Source organism: Oncorhynchus masou, chromosome 30 (assembly GCF_036934945.1).
Source record: "Oncorhynchus masou masou isolate Uvic2021 chromosome 30, UVic_Omas_1.1, whole genome shotgun sequence".
Lineage (NCBI taxonomy): Eukaryota > Metazoa > Chordata > Actinopteri > Salmoniformes > Salmonidae > Oncorhynchus > Oncorhynchus masou.
Window position 1 is genome coordinate 5991917 of NC_088241.1, and position 20492 is coordinate 6012408.

At 45.6% G+C, this 20492-nt stretch overlaps 2 protein-coding genes across 4 annotated transcripts; both read right to left on the reverse strand.

Moving 5' to 3' along the window:
• Positions 1-200: 200 nt before the first annotated feature.
• LOC135521936 (gamma-aminobutyric acid receptor-associated protein-like 1) lies at positions 201-4448 on the reverse strand. The gene is made up of 5 exons (XM_064947756.1): positions 4235-4448; positions 1695-1784; positions 1297-1375; positions 945-1063; positions 201-672 (listed from the first exon to the last, which is right to left on the reverse strand). Exons 2-5 carry the CDS (start codon positions 1782-1784, stop codon positions 607-609), a joined length of 354 nt encoding a protein of 117 aa, XP_064803828.1. The 5' UTR covers positions 4235-4448; the 3' UTR covers positions 201-606.
• Positions 4449-5495: 1047 nt separating this feature from the next.
• On the reverse strand, positions 5496-19881 carry LOC135521891 (rho guanine nucleotide exchange factor 5-like). 3 transcript variants are annotated; one of them, XM_064947680.1, is made up of 15 exons: positions 19351-19881; positions 13844-17328; positions 11613-11655; positions 10890-10939; positions 9087-9487; positions 8739-8899; positions 8443-8595; positions 8187-8316; positions 7971-8045; positions 7783-7872; positions 7494-7636; positions 7190-7333; positions 6999-7069; positions 6781-6885; positions 5496-6584 (listed from the first exon to the last, which is right to left on the reverse strand). In XM_064947680.1, the coding sequence occupies exons 2-15, from the start codon at positions 17304-17306 to the stop codon at positions 6442-6444; spliced, it is 5172 nt and encodes a 1723-aa protein (XP_064803752.1). In that variant the 5' UTR covers positions 17307-17328; positions 19351-19881; the 3' UTR covers positions 5496-6441. The 3 variants fall into 3 exon arrangements, with proteins under 3 accessions (XP_064803752.1, XP_064803754.1, XP_064803753.1); XM_064947682.1 differs by lacking the exon at positions 13844-17328 and having other exon boundaries at positions 19351-19879; XM_064947681.1 differs by lacking the exon at positions 19351-19881 and having other exon boundaries at positions 13069-13936.
• Between the last annotated feature and the right edge of the window lie 611 nt (positions 19882-20492).

Genomic DNA, 20492 nt, shown 5'->3' on the forward strand with positions numbered 1-20492 from the left:
ATGTAATTGACAAAATGAATCACACAGTATATCCAAATGAAACATCTTAGAACTTCTGCAAAAGACAAATGTCTTACATTCACAACTTTTAAAAATAGAGGATGAGATGGGGACAGCTTGTGATATGACAATACACACTCGCACACAGTCTTGCTTGAATAAAACGTTATTTTTTTAAATGACAAACTGCAGAACTAGCAAACCATGCATTTCGGATTTTATTTTCTACAAAAGTCCATGATATTAATTTACACAAAAAAATACTATTTGCATTAAATACAGATGGCTGGCTGAGAAAGAAAGATAGAAATTAAAAGAGCTTTCCCCTTAACACTCTTATTTTATTGAAATATCTTTTTCACTCCCCCTATTTCCAATTACCCCGTTATTTTTCAAATTTAGAATGCCTTACCATGGTTGAGAGCATACTGAAACAGAATATGATCACCCCAAAAATACTGACAAAAGTTATACAAACCCTACCCACCAAACTCTCCTTCCCACCGCCATCTCCTAAATACTTAAAGAATAATAGTGCTGAAACATTACAAAAGAGTTCTCTCCCATCTCCATCTCCTGTCTCTCTTTCCTCCTTTTTGTCCCATCTCAGGCACCGTAGACACTCTCGTTACTGTAGGTCATGTATAGGAACAGGTCCTCTTCATGGTGCTCCTGTGAGGGACCGGGGAGGACAGGGACAGGGAGGGAAATAAGGATTTCAAATGGCAAAAGCAGAACTGCTGACAATAACTAAAATATGTACACTGAATAAAACATGATACTTTAATTCTAATTGTTTATAACATGCGCAAAACCCACGCAACACAATCTCAATGTAATTGAGTTGTGCCACTGACCGTGAGGAAATGCCTGGCATCTGGATCTGGCGTTAGGGGGTCATGGGGGTAGGATAAAAGGTTGTGTCAGTGTGCGTGTGTGTTTACCTCATAGACAGCGGAGAGAGGAGAACTGGATGGGGGAAGGGAGTTGTTGACGAAAAAGAAGAGAGCCTCCTCAGGTCTCATAGACACACGCTGTCGGATCAGGAAACACAGTTGACCCACTGAGAGAGAAAAATAGAGAGATGCTCAGGCAGAGACTTACAGAACAAAACAACACATTATATAGACTTTCATTTCAAAAGAAGAGGAAGAGTGGCGCTATAGTGGAGAAAATAAGGAAGGGGAGAGAAGGAAGAGAGGCACGGGGAGAGGGAAGAGGATAAGAACAAGGTCATGAGTTGGAGGAGAGGAAATAATTGTGAGAAAGACAGACATCTCATCTCGTCAGTTTCACCTGTGAGGTCAGAGGGCACAAGGTACTTCTTCTTGTCCAGGTCAGGAGCTCTCGACCTGGTAGCCCTCTCCACAATGATCTGGTTTAAGAGGGAACACAGTACTTGGTCAGTAATTACACACTGCACCGTCATGTCCCATTCAACTGGAGCCAAGAAACTTAGCATGCAAGGCTAACATCCATGTATTGAACCCTATCTGACCTTAATAACACCTTACTAGCTTCCTTTCCTTTAATCCTGCTGATAAAAAGGATGGATGGGGTTTTTAGGCCCTGAAAATTAATTCACGATCATGAGTGTGATGTCCTTTCAGATCAGTGGCCAATGGTCATAAGAGAAAGGAGTTAAGGAAAGGAATCTATCTAACACTCCTGGCATTTATTCTGTTCACACTCACCGGTATCTTGTCGGGATGCTTGGCTCGCACCCTCTCACCCTCTGCCCTCCTCACCTCCAGTGGTACAGAGCGCTGGTACTGACTGTCCATCTACAGAGACACACAGGGATGGGTCAACAGTGGTTAACATTTGATAATACATCATATATGGATGCACCGTTATCATTGCAACACCACTGTATACAGTGGGGCAAAAAAGTATTTACTCAGCCACCAATTGTGCAAGTTCTCCCACTTAAAAAGACGAGAGAGGCCTGTAAATTTCACCATAGGTACACTTCAACTATGACAGACAAAATGAAAATAAATATACAGAAAATCACATTGTAGGATTTTTTTATGAATTTATTTGCAAATTATGGTGGAAAATAAGTATTTGGTCACCTACAAACAAGCAAGATTTATTGCTCTCACAGACCTGTAACTTCTTCTTTAAGAGGATCCTCTGTCCTCCACTCGTTACCTGTATTAATGGCACCTGTTTGAACTTGTTATCAGCATAAAAGATACCTGTCCACAACCTCAAACAGTCACACTCCAAACTCCACTATGGCCAAGACCAAAGGGCTGTCAAAGGACACCAGAAACAAAATTGTAGACCTGCACCAGGCTGGGAAGACTGAATCTGCAATAGGTAAGCAGCTTGGTTTGAAGAAATCAACTGTGGGAGCAATTATTAGGAAATGGAAGACATACAAGACCACTGATAATCTCCTTCAATATTTACATTTACATTTAAGTCATTTGGCAGACGCTCTTATCCAGAGCGACTTACAAATTGGTGAATTCACCTTATGACATCCAGTGGAACAGCCACTTTACAATAGTGCATCTAAATCATTTAAGGGGGGGGGGGTGAGAAGGTTTACTTTATCCTATCCTAGGTATTCCTTAAAGAGGTGGGGTTTCAGGTGTCTCCGGAAGGTGGTGATTGACTCCACTGTCCACGCAAGATCTCACCCCGTGGGGTCAAAATGATCACAAGAAGAGTGAGCAAAAATCCTAGAACCACACGGGGGGACCTAGTGAATGACCTGCAGAGAGCTGGGACCAAAGTAACAAAGCCTACCATCAGCAAGGGTATTGAAGGTGAAACGTGGCTGGGTCTTTCAGCATGACAAGGATCCCAAACACACCGTCCGGGCAAGGAAGGAGTGGCTTCGTAAGAAGCATTTCAAGGTCCTGGAGTGGCCTAGCCAGTCTCCAGATCTCAACCCCATAGAAAATATTTGGAGGGAGTTGAAAGTCCGTGTTGCCCAGCAACAGCCCCAAAACATCACTGCTCTAGAGGAGATCTGCATGAAGGAATGGGCAAAATACCAGCAACAGTGTGTGAAAACCTTGTGAAGACTTACAAAAAACGTTTGACCTCTGTCATTGCCAACAAAGGGTATATAACAAAGTATTGAGATACACTTTTGTTATTGACCAAATACTTATTTTCCACCATTATTTGCAAATAAATTCATTAAAAATCCTACAATGTGATTTTCTGGGAAAAAAAATCTCATTTTGTCTGTCATAGTTGAAGTGTACCTATGATGAAAATTCCAGGCCTCTCTCATCTTTTTAAGCGGGAGAACTGGCACAATTGGTGGCTGACTAAATACTTTTTGCCCCACTGTATGTATACTGCTGTTACTTGCAGTTGTGCAAATAATAATGCAGGATAAAATATGTTAAGTGATACTCTTCAAACAACATCTATTCTTATGTGTATAGTTAATTTAAAAGTAAAATATAGCCTAACTAGCTGACTATGTGTGAAGCCTGGAGCCACTTATCAGCTGTACCTTGATATCAAGGTACCAAGACCATGATGACATAATGGATCAAGTACACAAAAACAAACTTGTCAAGGAGAGTCAGATAGGCTACTGTATGCTGTCTTGACAACTCAATCATTTGAAATCATGTATTGTATGTAGAGGGGCCTACAATGTTTAAACGTTTTTTAATTTTTAATTGAAACTTTATAAATGTGATATGCATATATAGTCTTATATTTGCACTTGTTGGTCAACTAAATATTGAGATTAGATATGAAAATGTACAACATAGCCTACATGCGTGAACACACCGTCTTGCTTTCTAGTGGATACATTAATTAGCTACACAGCTTATTTATAAACATCGTGTGATAGCCAAGGTAACGTTAGCTAAAATGTATTATCATAATAGCTACAGGTTGAATTCTGCATAGCCCTGTTTATATCACAGCCAACTACAGTAGCCTACTGTTGTGGTTTTTCAGACAATGGCAAGGTCGCCACGTCATTATTTACAGTTTTGGGCTTGGTCAGCTGAGTAGGCGAAGGTTAACGTCAGCTGCCTCCAGTAGCTAGTTTACGTTGCAAGCGGATGTTATGGCGAATCCTTATAGCTGAATGAAAAACGTATTCACATGACATCCAAAAGAAAGCCAATACCAGCCAACAAATCGATCAAAGCCAATGAGCTATTTCTGATATTGTGCGAGATTGAGGAATATGCTGCACGATCTCGAAGCGAAGACAATTAATAAACAGCCAGACACTCACCTTCTTTTTGGAAAAACGTAATAAAAACAAATACAAGTGAAAATTCCACACCGATCTTTCCCACCGACTCTTCACGTAACCAGCGCTATCATATAATGAGCACGACGAACAGTTATTTTGGATGAAATTATTTAAACGAAATATATTCTTAAATAGCAGACTGTTCGAACCAGCCAGCTACATCTTGCCCCAGAAACAACAACAAATACCGTCACGCCCAATTTGTGTTATTTAGACCAATGAACGTCCTTTGCGCTGACGGACAAAGTTTTTAACCACTGGGGCAGAGTTGGGGGGCGGCGTTTAAGTTTGTTTACAATGCTCCCATTGGAGTAATGGTGCTGTTTCCCGCCCACAACTCGGTTTTTGCTTGAATTACGTTTTAGTCAACCAATTAAATTGTTGGAAAACAGGGCCAGGAGCTGTTTCCTCTACGTGCCAGACGTTGCATACGTGCCAGACGTTACATACCATTTGTCCTGTGAAAAGTACGCTTTAAGTCAGGGCTGTAAACATAGTTGTGTTCAGTCTAAGTCCTTTGACCAGGGTCTGCTATTGATTTTAGGCCTAAAGTCTATGGCGTAGCCAAGTTCTCCTGCTGTTCACTATTTGCTGTCAAAAACAAAAGTCAGAAAATGAAAAAGTATTTCACATAGGCCATTTATTTCCAAAGCATACTTCTCAGTCTCCTCGACACAGACAGAACTGCTTATTTTGATCATTGCACCTATTTTGCCATAAAATCAAATTGTGTAGGCTACAAGCATAGTCCTGGAAATGTATTGCACTTACAGCCCTTTCAATATTCTTAACAATGTGCATACAAACTCTCTCTTTATCTCATAGTCTTCTGTATCTCAAAAGGGGATTAAGTATCCTCGCCTGGCTACTCAAACTCCTTGTTCCAGTCAAACGCTACGCCATGCCCACAGACATTAGTTTCTTCTACGGATCTGGATCTGAATACCTCCCTGACGATTTCTAGAAAGCAAACGCATTCTAACCGTTCTGATTGGTCCCAGAAACCAATGGGTTGGGCCAGATCCAGAGCACACGTAGGTAAAGGGGCATTTAAAACATTTGTCGTTGGCTTTGATACTCTGATTGGTTAAAGATGATCAAATCGCTGATTACTTTGTTTTGTACAACACCCCTCAATTAGACGTCACCACAAACGACTACAACTATGGCAGTCTTATCCTGAAGTATGTAGTGAACATAGAGCAGCGGAACTATTCAATTTGAGCCGTCAACCAATAAGTACCCACCATGAAAGTCATTTATTAAATTTTTTTAATATACACAAATAATACATTGCCCTGAATATATAGAAACATTTTGTTCAAAGACAATAACCTCTATTGCAAAACACTGCCATGGTGTATCATACCATGTCTTATTTTTGTTGTTGTATTTTTTCCCCCTTTTTCATGATATCCCATTGGTAGTTACAGTCTTCTCCTATCGCTGCAACTCCTGTACGGACTTGGGAGAGGTGAAGGTCGAGAGCCATGCGTCTTCTGAAACCCCCCGACCTGCCACAAGGAGGCACTAGAGCGCGATGAGACAAGGACATCCCGGCCAGCCAAACCCTCCTGTAACCCGGAGGACGCTGGGCCAATTGTGTGCCGCCTCATGGGTTTCCCGGTTGCGGTTGGCTGCAACACAGCCTGGGATCGAACCCAGGTGTATCATGAGGCCTCTAGCACTGCGATGCAGCGTCTTAGACCGCTGCACCACTCGGGAGGCCCCATGCTATGTCTTTAAAGTCCCCAAGTAAAGCAGTTATGAAGAAACTGCTGTCCTTCTCCGGGGCCACAGGACCTCAATCCACAATGTTCTTAGATGGCTGATTTCCAATACATCCTATAACAGTCCATCGACATTCATTGCCAGGGTTCGATTTACAAGGCTACCCTAGACACTCCCAGGCACCTCCAAAAGCCTTTCAATAATTTACGTTGACACTCCTGTAAGTGTTAAAAGGTATTAATGTCAGTCCAGTGCCTCTCTCTAAGGCACCCCCATCTAAGGCACCCTCTCTAAAGCCATTCATCCCCTTGCCATTCATCCCCAATAAGCAGGGTGAGGCCGGGAGGGACAACTCCAGTCTGAAACACTATGTTTCATCCACTGTCCAAATCCACATGTCCCCAGTAACACAGTGACTAGGATTCCACTAGTGCAGTCAGGCAGTGGTTGGCATGTCATACTGCAGCCGTGGCTGTGGTAATTTTTAGAGCGTCCAGCAGGTTGTGCTGTCGGACCCTGAGGCTGGCTATGGTTTCCAAGTGGGACTCAGGAGTCCATCCTCTGTGTCTGTCTGACAGCCTGGTCCCCTCCACCCAACCTGAGGAATGGCAGAGGTAGAGGGAGAGAGCGAGAGAAGGAAACAGGGAGGGGGAGAGGAAAGGAGGGGGAGAAGGGAAAGAGTTTTAACAAAAAGCAACTAAAAAAGCAACACATTTGTAGCACTCAAAAACACTGAGGTATGGAGATGTTGTGTACTCCCACACCCAATCAGGAAGTGGGTGGTTCTGTCTTACCGTCGCTGCTCTGCTGGTGGACGAGAATGACCTCAGCCTTCTCCAGGGACAGCTCATCTGGTTGGTGGGCAACGAAGGCTCGGACGCACTGCATCTGTGTGAAGTCTGTGAAAGGGAGAGCGGGTCAGAGGACAAATACAGCAGGGCCATGAGGGTCAAGATGTCCCCATTGTCTGGCCATGCTAGGCTGGATAGCAGTATAGCAATTTTCAACCCACCTTGTGCTGTAGAGTAGTCAATTACAGGATGGGGCCTGGAAACAGCTGAGATCCAACGCAGTTTATCACCCCTGAAAGATCACAAGAAAACACACTTTTTACACATAATCACACACACCTGTGGATTAAACTACTCTCATTCTTTGTAACACACACACAGGCACACACTCACACAACCCTCTCTGTCTTACTGTGTGTCGGTGCTAAGTAGCAGGGCTTTCTTGTTAAGGTGGAGGCGGAAAAGGTTCTTCTCTAGAGAGTGCAGTTTGACCCGACAGTTCTCAGCTCTCAGTTCTGACACTGGAGCATGGTCTATCACCGTGAACCTGCCCCCTCTAGAGCGAGGGAGGAGAAGAGGAGAGGAGGGGAGAGTAAATAATTCCCAATGATGAGAACATTGAAAAACTTGTCAATAAAAAGTGATATCAGTCTAGATTTCCAAATGCTTGATTTGCTTTGGTTGTTGTGTGAGTGTGTTTGTCTGAGGGGACTCACTCTTTGTGCAGCGACAGCAGCAGATAGTCATTGAAGAGGTGAAGGTAGACACTCCTCTCTGTCTCCTTCAGAGAGAAATCCATCATCTCAGTCACCGGCCCCTCTCTCACCAGCCTACGAGACTGACTGACCAGGGGGAGAGTCTACAACACACACACATAGATTAAACTTGGTTAAAGCTTGCTGCTGTACTTGTATTGCAACTTGTTATTGTGATCAGTTCAACACAGATATGTTCAAGGGATAGCATTAAAGCAGGGGGTCATGGGATATGTAGTTTATTACTCACCCTGCATTCAAAGTCCACTCTGGCACTGAGAGAGACCAGCGACTCAATGCTCTTCATCTGAGTAATACTGTCATTGCTCTCCTGGATCAACTGAAGGACAGGGAGAGAAGAGAGATGGTTAACAGTTATCTCTTGGCTACATCATGTAACAGTGCACCACCAGAAGGAGGGGGGGGGGTGTAACATACCCTCTCCAGTAGCTTCATAGCTTTGATGGACTGGACCTCCTCCTCTGTGCCTTGGGCTGTTCTCTTCACAATGTTCTGAGGCAGAAATACAGAGAGAAATGGGGAGAATGAGAGAGATTGAGAAGGGGAGAGTGAGTCCGAGTCGAAGAGAGGATTATAAGGAGTCGCATACTTAGATTGTGCACTTAAAACATACACACAGTCACACAAACACACCTGCACAAGGAGTTTGATTCGTGTGATCCTCTGGAAGGGGAGGATGAGGAAGGAGCGAAGAGGAAGGCGCTGACACACTGGACTGCGTTCCAACTTCTCCACTACCCGCCTGAACCCTTGGTTCTCATCCCTGCAAGGCAGACAGAGAGAAAGAAGGTGCTGTTTGTAAGTCAACATAAACACATATAAATGTGCAGTAATACAAAGAGTGTCAGAAAGAGTCTGTCCAGTCAGTGAACCCTGGGGGAGGACTCACATGAGTCTCTGGTAAGTGGCATCCTGATATGATTGGTTGGTGAGGTAGGGCACGTAGACCTTCTTGAAGCGTTGACAGTGGCGAGCGATGATGTCACACACGGTGAAGTGCATCATATCAGATTCCACCCTCTCTTCCAGCTTCGACAGAAAACTATGAGAACAACAAATACAGAGAAGGACTATGTGGTAAACGTTGACGGAAACAAGATAAAGAGGGGCATAGAGAGGCCCGTGACATTCAGCCTGTGGGTTTGCTAGTTTGAGGAACAAACAAATAAGTCCCAGTCCTCTCACCTGTGGCTGATGGCTCGGACATCAGCCAGCCTGGAGAACAGCCAGCTCCTGTCCTGAGTAGTCAACAGCTCCCCGAGCTGCTTAGACTTGACAAAGTGATCCACCACAATGTCCAGGCTACGACAGTACGACGCTTCTGAAGTTACAACCTCAAACTGCACCTGACAGGAAGAAGAAAGAAAGGGGAGACAGGGAGAGAGGGGAGGGGAGGGGATTACAGGCACTGTTCCAAATACCCAGAGGACCCATAGATCCAGGCTCTAGGAAATCAACATTAGCTACTAGGCCCCAGGCAAATGTCATCATCGACATCGCTGGTTAAAGGGTCAACTGTTTGTTTTTGTTTACCTCCTGCAGGCGTCTCTGGTCGTTAGTCAGCTCCCCAAACGCAGCACTGTTCCTGACCTCAGGGATCTCCTGCCACAGGCTGGGGGACTGGGTGAGGGAGATGGAGAGGCGGGGAGAGGAAGGCCTGGCCGGGGGGGGCTGGGGCAGCTGTGGTACGGGTAGGAACTTGGCACTGGTGCCACTGGAGGTAAATCCAGAGTGGGACAGAGAGTGGGGGTGGATGACTGGGGGGAGACAGGGTAAGGGCCTGCGTGCCGGAGTGAGCGAGGGGGCCAGAGAGGAGGGTACGGGGGACAGGGGGACAGGGAGCTCCTCGTAGATGGAGAAGGAGTCAGAGCAAGACTGACTGAGGATCTCCCTGTTCTGAGCCGTCTCACTGTACTGCTGGTAGAGCTGGGAATCTGAGAGAGGACGAAGGGAGGAAAGGAGGGAGAGGAAGAGAGAGAAAGGAGTAGAGGTAGAGGGGAGGCAAATAGAGGTGACGAGAGAGATGAGTAGAGTAAGAGGGAGAGAAGTTAGACAGGGACAGAATGGGTATAGATGAAAAGGTAGAGGTATAGAGAGACAGAGAAGTGGGTTAGCCAGAGTGTATGGTTTGCATTTTATACTTCTTGGAATGCCATGCTGTAGCAGCAACAGTTGGTTTTAATTGGCGTTAAGAGATATGAATACCTGCACAAACCTGCCTGTGGCCCTGGAGCGCACGCACACACACACACCTGCCCCATTTCATACAATTTCACCATGACTCATAGACCTGCAAACCTGCTGCCATGTTGGTATGTTTAAACGATTGGGTCGGAAAGTAGAACTGAAAATGAAATCCTACAGTTTATAGGTTCCGTGGAAGAAACCTACAACATGTTTGAGCTGGAAAACAATCTGAGAAAATACAGAAAGGGATCAAGCACACACTGTATACATGATCGGTCTTGGGACTCACAGTACACTGCTATACAGTCATATCTAGTCTCAGATTCAATCTGTCTGTGGACACGTTTGTTTAACAGCACCTTCACTGGCAGATGATATCTGTCTGTGGAAGTATCTTGTTTGATTTTACTGACTTTTTCATTTCAAATTACAAGGAGCGTAGTGGCAGAGCAGTAGAAGTAGAGCAGGAGAGGTAGAGCAGTAGAGGTAGAGCAGTAGAGGTAGAGCAGTAGAGGTAGAGCAGTAGAGGTAGAGCAGGAGAGGTAGAGCAGGAGAGGTAGAGCAGTAGAGGTAGAGCAGTAGAGGTAGAGCAGTAGAGGTAGAGCAGGAGAGGTAGAGCAGGAGAAGTAGAGCAGGAGAGGTAGAGCAGTAGAGGTAGAGCAGTAGAGGTAGAGCAGTAGAGGTAGAGCAGGAGAGGTAGAGCAGTAGAGGTAGAGCAGTAGAGGCAGAGCAGTAGAGGTAGAGCAGTAGAGGTAGAGCAGTAGAGGTAGAGCAGTAGAGGCAGAGCAGTAGAGGCAGAGCAGTAGAGGTAGAGCAGTAGAGGTAGAGCAGTAGAGGTAGAGCAGTAGAAGCGGTGCAGTAGAGGTAGAGCAGTAGAGGTAGAGCAGTAGAGGTAGAGCAGTAGAGGTAGAGCAGTAGAGGTAGAGCAGTAGAGGTAGAGCAGTAGAGGTAGAGCAGTAGAGGCAGAGCAGTAGAGGTAGAGCAGTAGAGGTAGAGCAGTAGAGGCAGAGCAGTAGAAGTGGTGCAGTAGAGGTAGAGCAGTAGAGGTAGAGCAGTAGAGGTAGAGCAGTAGAGGCAGAGCAGTAGAGGTAGAGCAGTAGAGGTAGAGCAGTAGAGGTAGAGCAGTAGAGGTAGAGCAGAGATACTCACTGTAAAATTTGGAGTTCCTCCTATCCATTCTGATGGTATCCATGACATTCCTGGACAGAGGGAGAGACAGGAGTCAGGACAGGGAACCGTCCACACTTCATCTACAGAAGTAGTGTGGTATATTTTGTGACGACCCTCCCACTCTGTCTGCCGTATTCTTTCTCTTTGCTCCTGGTTTCCTTGTTTTGGGCGAGCGGAGCTGAGCGGAGCTGAGCGACATGGGACACACCTGGGCCCGGGTGTGTCCCGGGATAAATACACCTCTTCCCCATTCATTGAGAAAACTCTCTCCATGCAGACACACTGTTAGATGTTGGTAGTAGCATTTTTTGTGGTTGTTTTGTTTGTTTGCTTTGGCCCCTTTCAACTCCCCTCATTATCACATTTATGCACGCAACCACTCACTTACACTACTGATTACACACACCATTGTTAATTGTATTTACATTACCGCAGTTAATAAATGTATTTTTGTTATCCCTAATCTCCACGTTGTCTCCCTTTTTGTTACAGACTTTGAGCTGGTTTGTGAAAATTTTAACTCAGGAACAAACAGAGCCTAATGTTAGGGTTAAATGGCAGGCAAGAAATCTAACTGTACTTATTGCATGCATGACATAAAAAGACTGACTCTATACATAAAATAAAATATGAGCATGTAATAAAACAATCACTGTGGTAGCCCAGTGCACTAACATAACATGTGCCCCCTCTTCTACTCACCTCAGGTCCGTGTCTCCCCAGTTGACGCTCACCTCCTCCTCATCTGGAAGCAGAACATATTGGTTCCAGTGTAGTCCAGAGAGGTAGAGCAACATAACCCAATAATGTAATATACTGTGGCTGAGAACAGCTCAGACCAATATGGCCTACAGAACAGGCAGAGCTGTTTTGGGTTGGGTTGTTTGCAAAACTCCCCTGGCTGTGCTCCACTCTAGGTGGTGTGCTCTAATCAGAACTACTGAACTGAAAACAGAGCTGGGATAGAATGGCTAGAAGAGTCATGGAGGAAGAATGAGTTCTGGTTCCAGACAGTCTAACCCTGCCTATTTATTGCGAGATTCTGGGATTGCCACACTGTCTCCACCTACACTGTCCTCCTCCCTTTCCCCCGCCCCCTTCCCCCATTTCAGTGACTCAGCTGATGGCAGTTTCTTGTAAGTCTCCGCATAAAATCACTTCAATGAACTGATGATGAAATTCACACCAAGATTATAAGGAAATTTAAACAGCAGAACAGAAGTCCACAGTTGTGGTAAGGTTGGGTTAGTTAGCATCAGAGGTTGGATCTCATTAAGATTTTTGTGAGATCCCACATGAAAAAATACTAGTTTACTATAGAATATTACAATACTTACTATAGGATGTTGTAGTATACTGTAGAATACTATGGTAAATACTACAGTAATGTCCACAAAAACACTCGTCAGAAAAAAACACTCCAGTAAATACTACAGTATATTACAATTCGCAAAAACACTACATTAATTACTTTTGTATATACTACAGTTCTTTTACTACAGTATTTATACTATAGTTAATTGTAAATACTACAGTATACTACAATAAATATTCCAGTATTCTGCAAAAACACTACAGTAAAGTCTGCAAAAACCCTACAGTGAATACTTAAGCAAAAAGGCGAGATGGGTGTGGTATATGGCTAACATACCATGGCTAAGGGCTGTTCTTATGCACGACGCATCGAGGAGTGCCTGGATACAGCCCTTAGTCGTGGTACTTTGGCCATATACCACAACCCCCTGAGGTACCTTATTGCTGTTATAAACTGGTTACCAACGGAATTAGAACAGTAAAAAGTACTTTTTGTCATACCAGACAGTCTGTTATACCACGTCTTTCAGACAATCAGCGTTCAGGGCTCGAAACACCTGGTTTATAATATAGTATTTATACCATAGTATACTATAGTATTTCTTCATGCGAGTATCAATAACTAACAATGAACAGTTGTATAACTGTCTTCAAATGAAAAAAATTGAACTCTTCTGTCTGGTGTTCTAAAAGGTTTGGTTAGGTTGACAATGAGATGATTGAGATGATCATGAAATGACTTGAGCATGAAGATCAGGATTAGGATGTTCTAATGTTAATCTGTGTGAGGTGTTGAGCTGCTTTTCTCTTGATGTATTCCTCCTTCTCTTTCTGTGTGTCTCACCTGACACCTGGAATATTCTTGTTCTGCGATCCCTCGCATCTCCTCTTCCTTCTTCTTCATCCTCGTTTCTTCTTTCTGTTGTCTTGCGGAACCCCCGTCTCCTATACCGAACATCGGTGCCCAAATCTTGGAAGCTACAAGTGCTCTTCACCCCCTCCCCCCGTTTTTTTACTATTTTCATTGCCCTCCCCCATCCTCTCCTCTTCCCCTCCTACCCTCTTCTCCTCCTCCCTTTCCACTTTCCTCTCCTCAGTCGCCTCTCCCACTTTCCCCCTGTCCTCGGTCCCATCCTCTATCCTCCTTTCCTGCTTCCCCTCTACCACACTATTCTCTTCCCCATCTCCCACAGTCCTCTCTTTTTCCCCTTCTTCCTCCGTCTTTTCCTCTATGGTGGTGATAGGTTGTTCTGAATCAGGGTTGTATATAAGGCTGGGGCAGCTGGTTGGTTTGTACAGGGTGTTGCTCACAGAGAGAAACAGATCTTCCTCTTTCTGGGCATTCAATTCTTTCTCTGCATCCTGTATATGAACTTCGACCCCTTTCTCCATCTCACCCTCATCCTCTGTCACCATCTCTACCTGGATATGTATATGACTGTCTGTTTGTCTGTCCGCACACACATTGTTACCCTCCACCTCCTCTCCCTGTGTGTCTGTAGGTGTGTCACCATGAGTATTGTGTAGGGTCAGGGCAGCATGCATGTCTATGGGTTTGCCATCACCAAGCATAGCTGTGAAAGCCTCAGCATGCACGTCTGTTAGTTTCTCCCCTGTACCTCTCTTATCTTCCACCTTCCCTGGCTCTGCCTCCCGTTCAGCCAGCCTCTCCTCTACCGACTTCCTCCCACGCTTCGTCCTCTTCTGAACCGTGGCGTAGACGGTTGAAGCTCCTCCCCCCTCTAGCGTCTCATCCTTTTCTTCCTCTAGCTCCTCTTCTACCCTCTCGGTCCCTCTCGTAGTCTGGCTGACCTCTTGACCTCCCTGTGACTCTGGCTGGGGGTTGCCGAGGGCTGGTTCCTCCGAGCTGCCAAGGATCTCGCTCAATACGTTCTTGGCCCACTTCATGTGTGAGGCCTGGGAATGGCGCTTGGCCTCCTCTTCTGTGCTCCAGGCTTCCCTTATACAGATTTGGATGGCCACAGCTTCCTCTGGGCTCATCACTACAGGGTTATTCTGGTCAGAGGTGGCTTGGTCAACTACAGGGATCCCATGGTGGAGGTACTCTCCACTGGGATGTGAAGATGGACCTATCTTTGGTTCTATCCTCCTCCTGTCTGTTGGGTCCCTCTCTCTTGTTTCTGTGTACTCTTCATGTCTTTCTCTCCACTCTTTGAGGAGTTTTTCGGTCTCAGATTTCCTCCTTCGCTCTATCTCAGCGTATGGGTTCTCCTCCATGACCTTCAGTCGTTCTCCGCTCTCTCGTTCTAGGGTAGTGTGACTGACGTCCACTTTGGAGCTCTCTTCTGTGTCTGTTCTCTCCTCCTTTGGCACGTGGATCTCATCCCTCACTATTTTTCTCTCATCCTCTGCCCCTTGGTCTCCATCTCTGGAAGGGTTCTCATGAGGGAGGTGTGTGATGTCATCACTGTCCCTATGACCATATCCAGGATTTTGATTGGTCCGCTCTGATTCAATGTCACCCAGGACTGCTGTCTGATTGGGTTTTGACCTGGGCAGTTTTTGTCCAATCACACAGAATACATAGGTGGGTTGCTTCTTCCCCTTTCCATCATTCACCTCTCCCTCCAATGCATCATCTTTTTGCTCTGTCCGCTCTTCTGCTCTTTCTCTCTCTCTTTCATGTCTTCTCCCTCCACCTCTCTTCATCTCTCCCTCGCTCCCCTGAAAGCTAACAGGTTGCCTGGTAACATGATTAGTGAACCCAACTTCCACGAATTCCTTGCAGTCCTCAAACTCCTCTTCTCCACCACTGGACACAGTGATAAAGCCGTCCTCAGAGGAAGGAATTCTAACCCTCTCTCCTTCCCACTCTGCATATCTATCACTTCTTCCTTCTTCCTCTCTGTCACCCTCTGTGTTATCTGTCACATTCTCTCTCTCCATCTCACTGTCCCTCTGCCAGCGTTCCTCTCTCTCTCCATCGCTGTAAGTCTGGTGTTCCTCTCCTCTGCTATAACTCCTCCAGGCTTCCGTCTCATCGTCTTCATCTACATTTAACCCTCTCTCCAAATACCTCTCCCTCCCTCCCTCCCTCTCAGCTTCTCTCTCTTCGTCTATGGACTTTCTTTGTTCCACCGACCTATCCTCTTGTCCTTCTCCCTCTGTCTTCCTCTCTTTATCTCTGCCTGTCCTTTGTTCCACAGATCTGTCCTCTTCTTCACTTCTCTCTCTCCATCTGTTAGTGTGCCTATCTCTTTCTCGCTCTATAACGTCATCCTCTAAAGAGGAGTCTTTGTTATATCTGACCTTCTGTGGTTCTAACCACATCTTCCTCTGCTCAGGGCGCTTTGGTATCGTCTCTTCCTTTCCTTCTTCTCTCCCCCTCACTCTATCTGGTCTCTCTCTTTCACTACACTCTCTCTGCCCCCTGTCCACATCTCCCTCTGACTCCTTCTCTTCATGACCTTCTCTTTCTCTTCTCCATTTTCTTTCCCTCTCTATGTCACTGTTCCATTCTCCACTGCTCTGGACTCGTGGTGGCACCCTTGGGGCTGTCTCACTCGGCGATCGGCTAGCTCCATCTGCTTCTCCCTCCCTTTTGGGATCTGTCTCTCTGTCCCTCTTCTCCCTGTGCCTCCTCTCTTCATCCTTCCCCTTGGAATATCTCTCCCTCTCTCCGAATCTCTCTCCATCCATCTGCTTCCCTCTCTCTCCTGTTATATTGGGCTGTGTTTTCTCCCTATCTTTCTCCGGATCCCTCCTTTCCCTTGGTCCGTTCTCTTGCCTGCCCCCTTCTCTCACCCCATCCCTCTCTCTCTCCACTTCCCTCACTTTTCTCCTGTCCCTCTCTCTGTATCTGTCCATGTCCCTCTCTTCATCAATGTCCCTGCCCCTGCCCCCGTCCCTCACTCTCTGTCTATAAGCATCTTTACATCCATCCCTCTCTCTGTACATCTCCCCCCCTCTCCATTTCTGTCTCTCTTTCTCCCTCACTCTATCCCATGCTGCGTTCCCCTCAGTGTCCCCCTCACTTTTACTGTGCAGATGTTTCAGTTCTCTTCTGTTGTCATCTCTCACTCTCTCTTTCCTCTTCTCTGCATCACTGTCTCCCTCACTCCTGGTGTCCCTCTGTCCCTCGGTATTTCCTTCCCTCCTTCCATCCCTGCCCTCTCTATCCGAATAGTTCTGTGAATCTCCCTCTCTTCCTCTAACATCCCTTTCTCCCTGCCGGAGTTTTGGCCTCTCTCGCTCTCCATCCATATACCTCTCTCTTTTGCTCCATAGGCCATTGCCCTTTGAGTCCCTCGCTCTTCTCCTCTCTCTGAAATCTGGCTCCGCTTCCCTCGCTCTCTCCCTCCGTCTCACTGTCTTATTCTCCAAAGGCCTCCCTCCATTTTTCTCTCCATCCTCCTGTGCCCTGATTCTCTCCTTCTCCCTCTCCCTCTCTCTGTGCCTTTGGAAGTCCCTCTCTCTGTGCCTTTGGAAGTCCCTCTCTCTGTGCCTTTGGAAGTCCCTCTCTGCATCTCGATACCGCTGTATCTTTGCTGCTGTCTCTCGTTCTCTCTCCCAGTCGTCCATCTCTGTTCCCTTCGGTCTCTCCAATTGTCTCATTCCTTCTTTCCCCACATCTTCCTCCACAAATGCACTCATTCTTCTGTCTCTCTCTTTGCTATGTTTTATAATTGTAGGAAACGTGTCTCCTTTCTTTCTCTCCTTTTCTCTGTCTCTGTGGTTCCTGATCTCCAGATTTGAAGTAGGTCTTCCATTGGCACGTCTCTCTCCCGCTCCCCCCCTTTCTCCCTCTCTCCATTCCCTTTCCTCCTCCCTCCCTCTGGATATGAGGGCACACTCCTTCTCTCTGTTCCCCTCTCTTGGTCTGGGTTCCATCTCTTTTCTTCTATTTCTTGTCTTGTCCTTAAATCTCTCCATTTCTCTTTCTCTCCTCCATTCCTCCTCTCGGATCCTCTCCCTCTCTCTGTCTGTCCGGGCCACAGTTCCAGGTCTGGGACTTGTTTCACGGCAGATCTGGCTGATTGGCTGACGGTTCAAGTAGGAAGCGCTTTGATTGGATGGATCAGATGTGTCAAAGGGAGTCAGACTGGGGCGTTTGGTCTCCATGGTAACATACTTTTTTCAGAACCTGAAAGATGGTAATATTCTCTCATTAATTTATAATTCATCACAATCTGGACATTCTGCAAGGATACTGCCACAACCAATATAATCACTTGAAGTAGCAACACTTTCAATCACGAAATGGAGATAAAATAATATTGAGATCAATGAAAATGGAAGGGTAACAACAGCATTACATGCTGACCAGACCGGACACGTCGCGTGCGCGAGTGTCGCAAAATACATTTAGAGATCCATGTTTTTCAATTATTGCACCCACTGCTCGCGTGCGCCAACAAGCGTCTGCGATGCCAAGAGCTAAAATAGAACTCCTTTCTATTTCTGACGCAGATCAGGCTGAAAGTCCTGCCTCTCCCATCTCCTCATTGGTTATACCCACGTGGGTGATTGAAAGACAAACTGTTTTGCCTGTTGTCGTGGTAATACTATGAAAGTGTAGATGGATCCCCATATAAGTTCAAAGATGAAAAATCCTGGGAAGAGGAGAGATGACTAGAAACGATTCGGCTGGCCGTTTTATGTGTGGATTAATTGTCGGAGTAGAGGACCTTGTGCATTTCAGGTAAAATAACACCTCAATGTTTATATCACAGGACAAATTAGCTAGCAACAGCAAGCTAGCTAAATAGGACAAATTAGCTAGCAAATGTAAACTAACTAGCTAAATTGCCATACATGTTTAATGCTTTTCGACCTGTCCCCAAATTAATGTCATTGGTTCAGAGTTTGTTTTGATATTTTAACCTGCGTGTCGTGATGGCGTTTGGTGTAGGGGGACAACATAAATGTATGCACGATAGCGCACGTCGCAACCGGTTTTGGTTCCGTGTTTGGCCTATTGTGGCCTCTGAACACTGAAGCTGAATAGTGGCCTATTGTCTTTACCAGCCCTGACCAATGCTTCACTATTCATTCATTCAAATTGGAAGTAGAAAAAAATGTAATTACAAAAAGGTGAAAATACTGTAACTATAATACAACACAAGTCCAATGTGTTATAACTGTGGGTGTTATGATAAGAATCACAGGCAACAATGTGTTTATGCGATCAGTTTGAGACCACAGCATCACATCACCTTTAGTCAGACAACACTTAATAGCCAACCCTGTAATTCAATACACTTGAACTCAATGGGTTCTACTGCTAACTGCTTGAGTTAATTTAAAGAGAAAATCTACTCAAAAACGATATTTTCCCTTTAAGCACCAAGTATATATACAACAACAGAGCCAACAGCAAAGTGTTGTAGATAATGACAGTTACAGCCCCGCAGATTGTGACACCTGGGAACACTGATTTACTGAACGCAGCACAGTCCACATAACATCGCTCAGCACACGTCTGCATAGCACAGTCCACATAACATCGCTCAGCACACGTCTGCATAGCACAGTCCACATAACATCGCTCAGCACACGTCTGCATAGCACAGTCCACATAACATCGCTCAGCACACGTCTGCATAGCACAGTCCACATAACATCGCTCAGCACACGTCTGCATAGCACAGTCCACATAACATCGCTCAGCACACGTCTGCATAGCACAGTCCACATAACATCGCTCAGCACACGTCTGCATAGCACAGTCCACATAACATCGCTCAGCACACGTCTGCATAGCACAGTCCACATAACATCGCTCAGCACACGTCTGCATAGCACAGTCCACATAACATCGCTCAGCACACGTCTGCATAGCACAGTCCACATAACATCGCTCAGCACACGTCTGCATAGCACAGTCCACATAACATCGCTCAGCACACGTCTGCATAGCACAGTCCACATAACATCGCTCAGCACACGTCTGCATAGCACAGTCCAGATAACATCGCTCAGCACACGTCTGCATAGCACAGTCCAGATAACATCGCTCAGCACACCAACTAACCCTAAAACAGGACTCTTACACACAATGAAAACACATAAACCACTAGACAAATTAGCCATGAATCAATGTTAGAACTGTAGAATGACTGGTAGATCAGCAGAGAAACACAGTAAAGAGATCAAAGGGACTCACCTGAGTTTAGTACCCTAGAGATGGCCAGTCTCCCTTCTCTCTGCAGCTCTCAGTTAGTTTAGTAGTGTGAACAAACAAGGATTGCACAACACAAGCAATCCTTCCTCTCCAGATCTGCTGGGGGGGGGAGTTCTATTTCAACTTTAATCCAATTCTGACCCTCTGTCTCTCTCAGCATCTGTTTTCTTCTCAATCTGTCTGTCAACCTCTGCTCTTCTCTCTCTCTCTCTTGCTGTTTCACCCCTCCTCCTCCTCCCTCCTTCCCTGCTCAAATTCCCAAACAAGTCTGAACAGATTGACACATCTTCCCCTTCCTATTTTTCTCTCTGTCTTGTCTTCACAGCTGCTGTTAATGAACAGAAGAATCTGGACAAACTAAATGAAAGCCTGCGGACTTCATCACACAAATCAATCTGTTCTCCTTCCTCCAACACTGACGTGATCAGTTACTGTTGATCCCGAGATGAAGCTCGCTGACTCACTATCTCTCTCTCTCCTGCTCCATTCCTCTCTCACCAAATACAGGAAGTACACCTCCTGGGTGACTCTCCCTTGTCTGTGATTGGTTGATGCAGGATAGTCCGGTGTCTGCATAGCACACTTAAGGTAGGTAGGGGTTGTAGATTCTAGAATCAAGGAAGGGGGAGGGGAGGCAAAGAGGAGTGAGAACACACTCACACTGCGACTCAGCAAACAAACCACCAACACAGCCGACAGCAGGCTTATAAAAACTTCCCTAACAAATCAAATCAAATCAAATTTATTTATATAGCCCTTCGTACATCAGCTGATATCTCAAAGTGCTGTACAGAAACCCAGCCTAAAACCCCAAACAGCAAGCAATGCAGGTGCAGAAGCACGGTGGCGAGGAAAAACTAACATTCCCTGGAGAAGTTGTAAAGTGGGAAAGAACTCCAAGTTCCACAGAAAAGGAAAGCTTGTTCTTCAGATCACAGTAACAGGATTGGGCAATGACAGAAAAGGAAGAGGGAATTATATATAAGTCAGCTGTACTGTCAGTGCTGCTAGGGCCAGGAGTTTACCCAGACCACGTGACATGATTAGAAAACCTTGGGGCCCGAGTCATTACAAATATCAATGATTTAAGTATGTAAACAGTCTTTTTATTATCCATGAGAAAT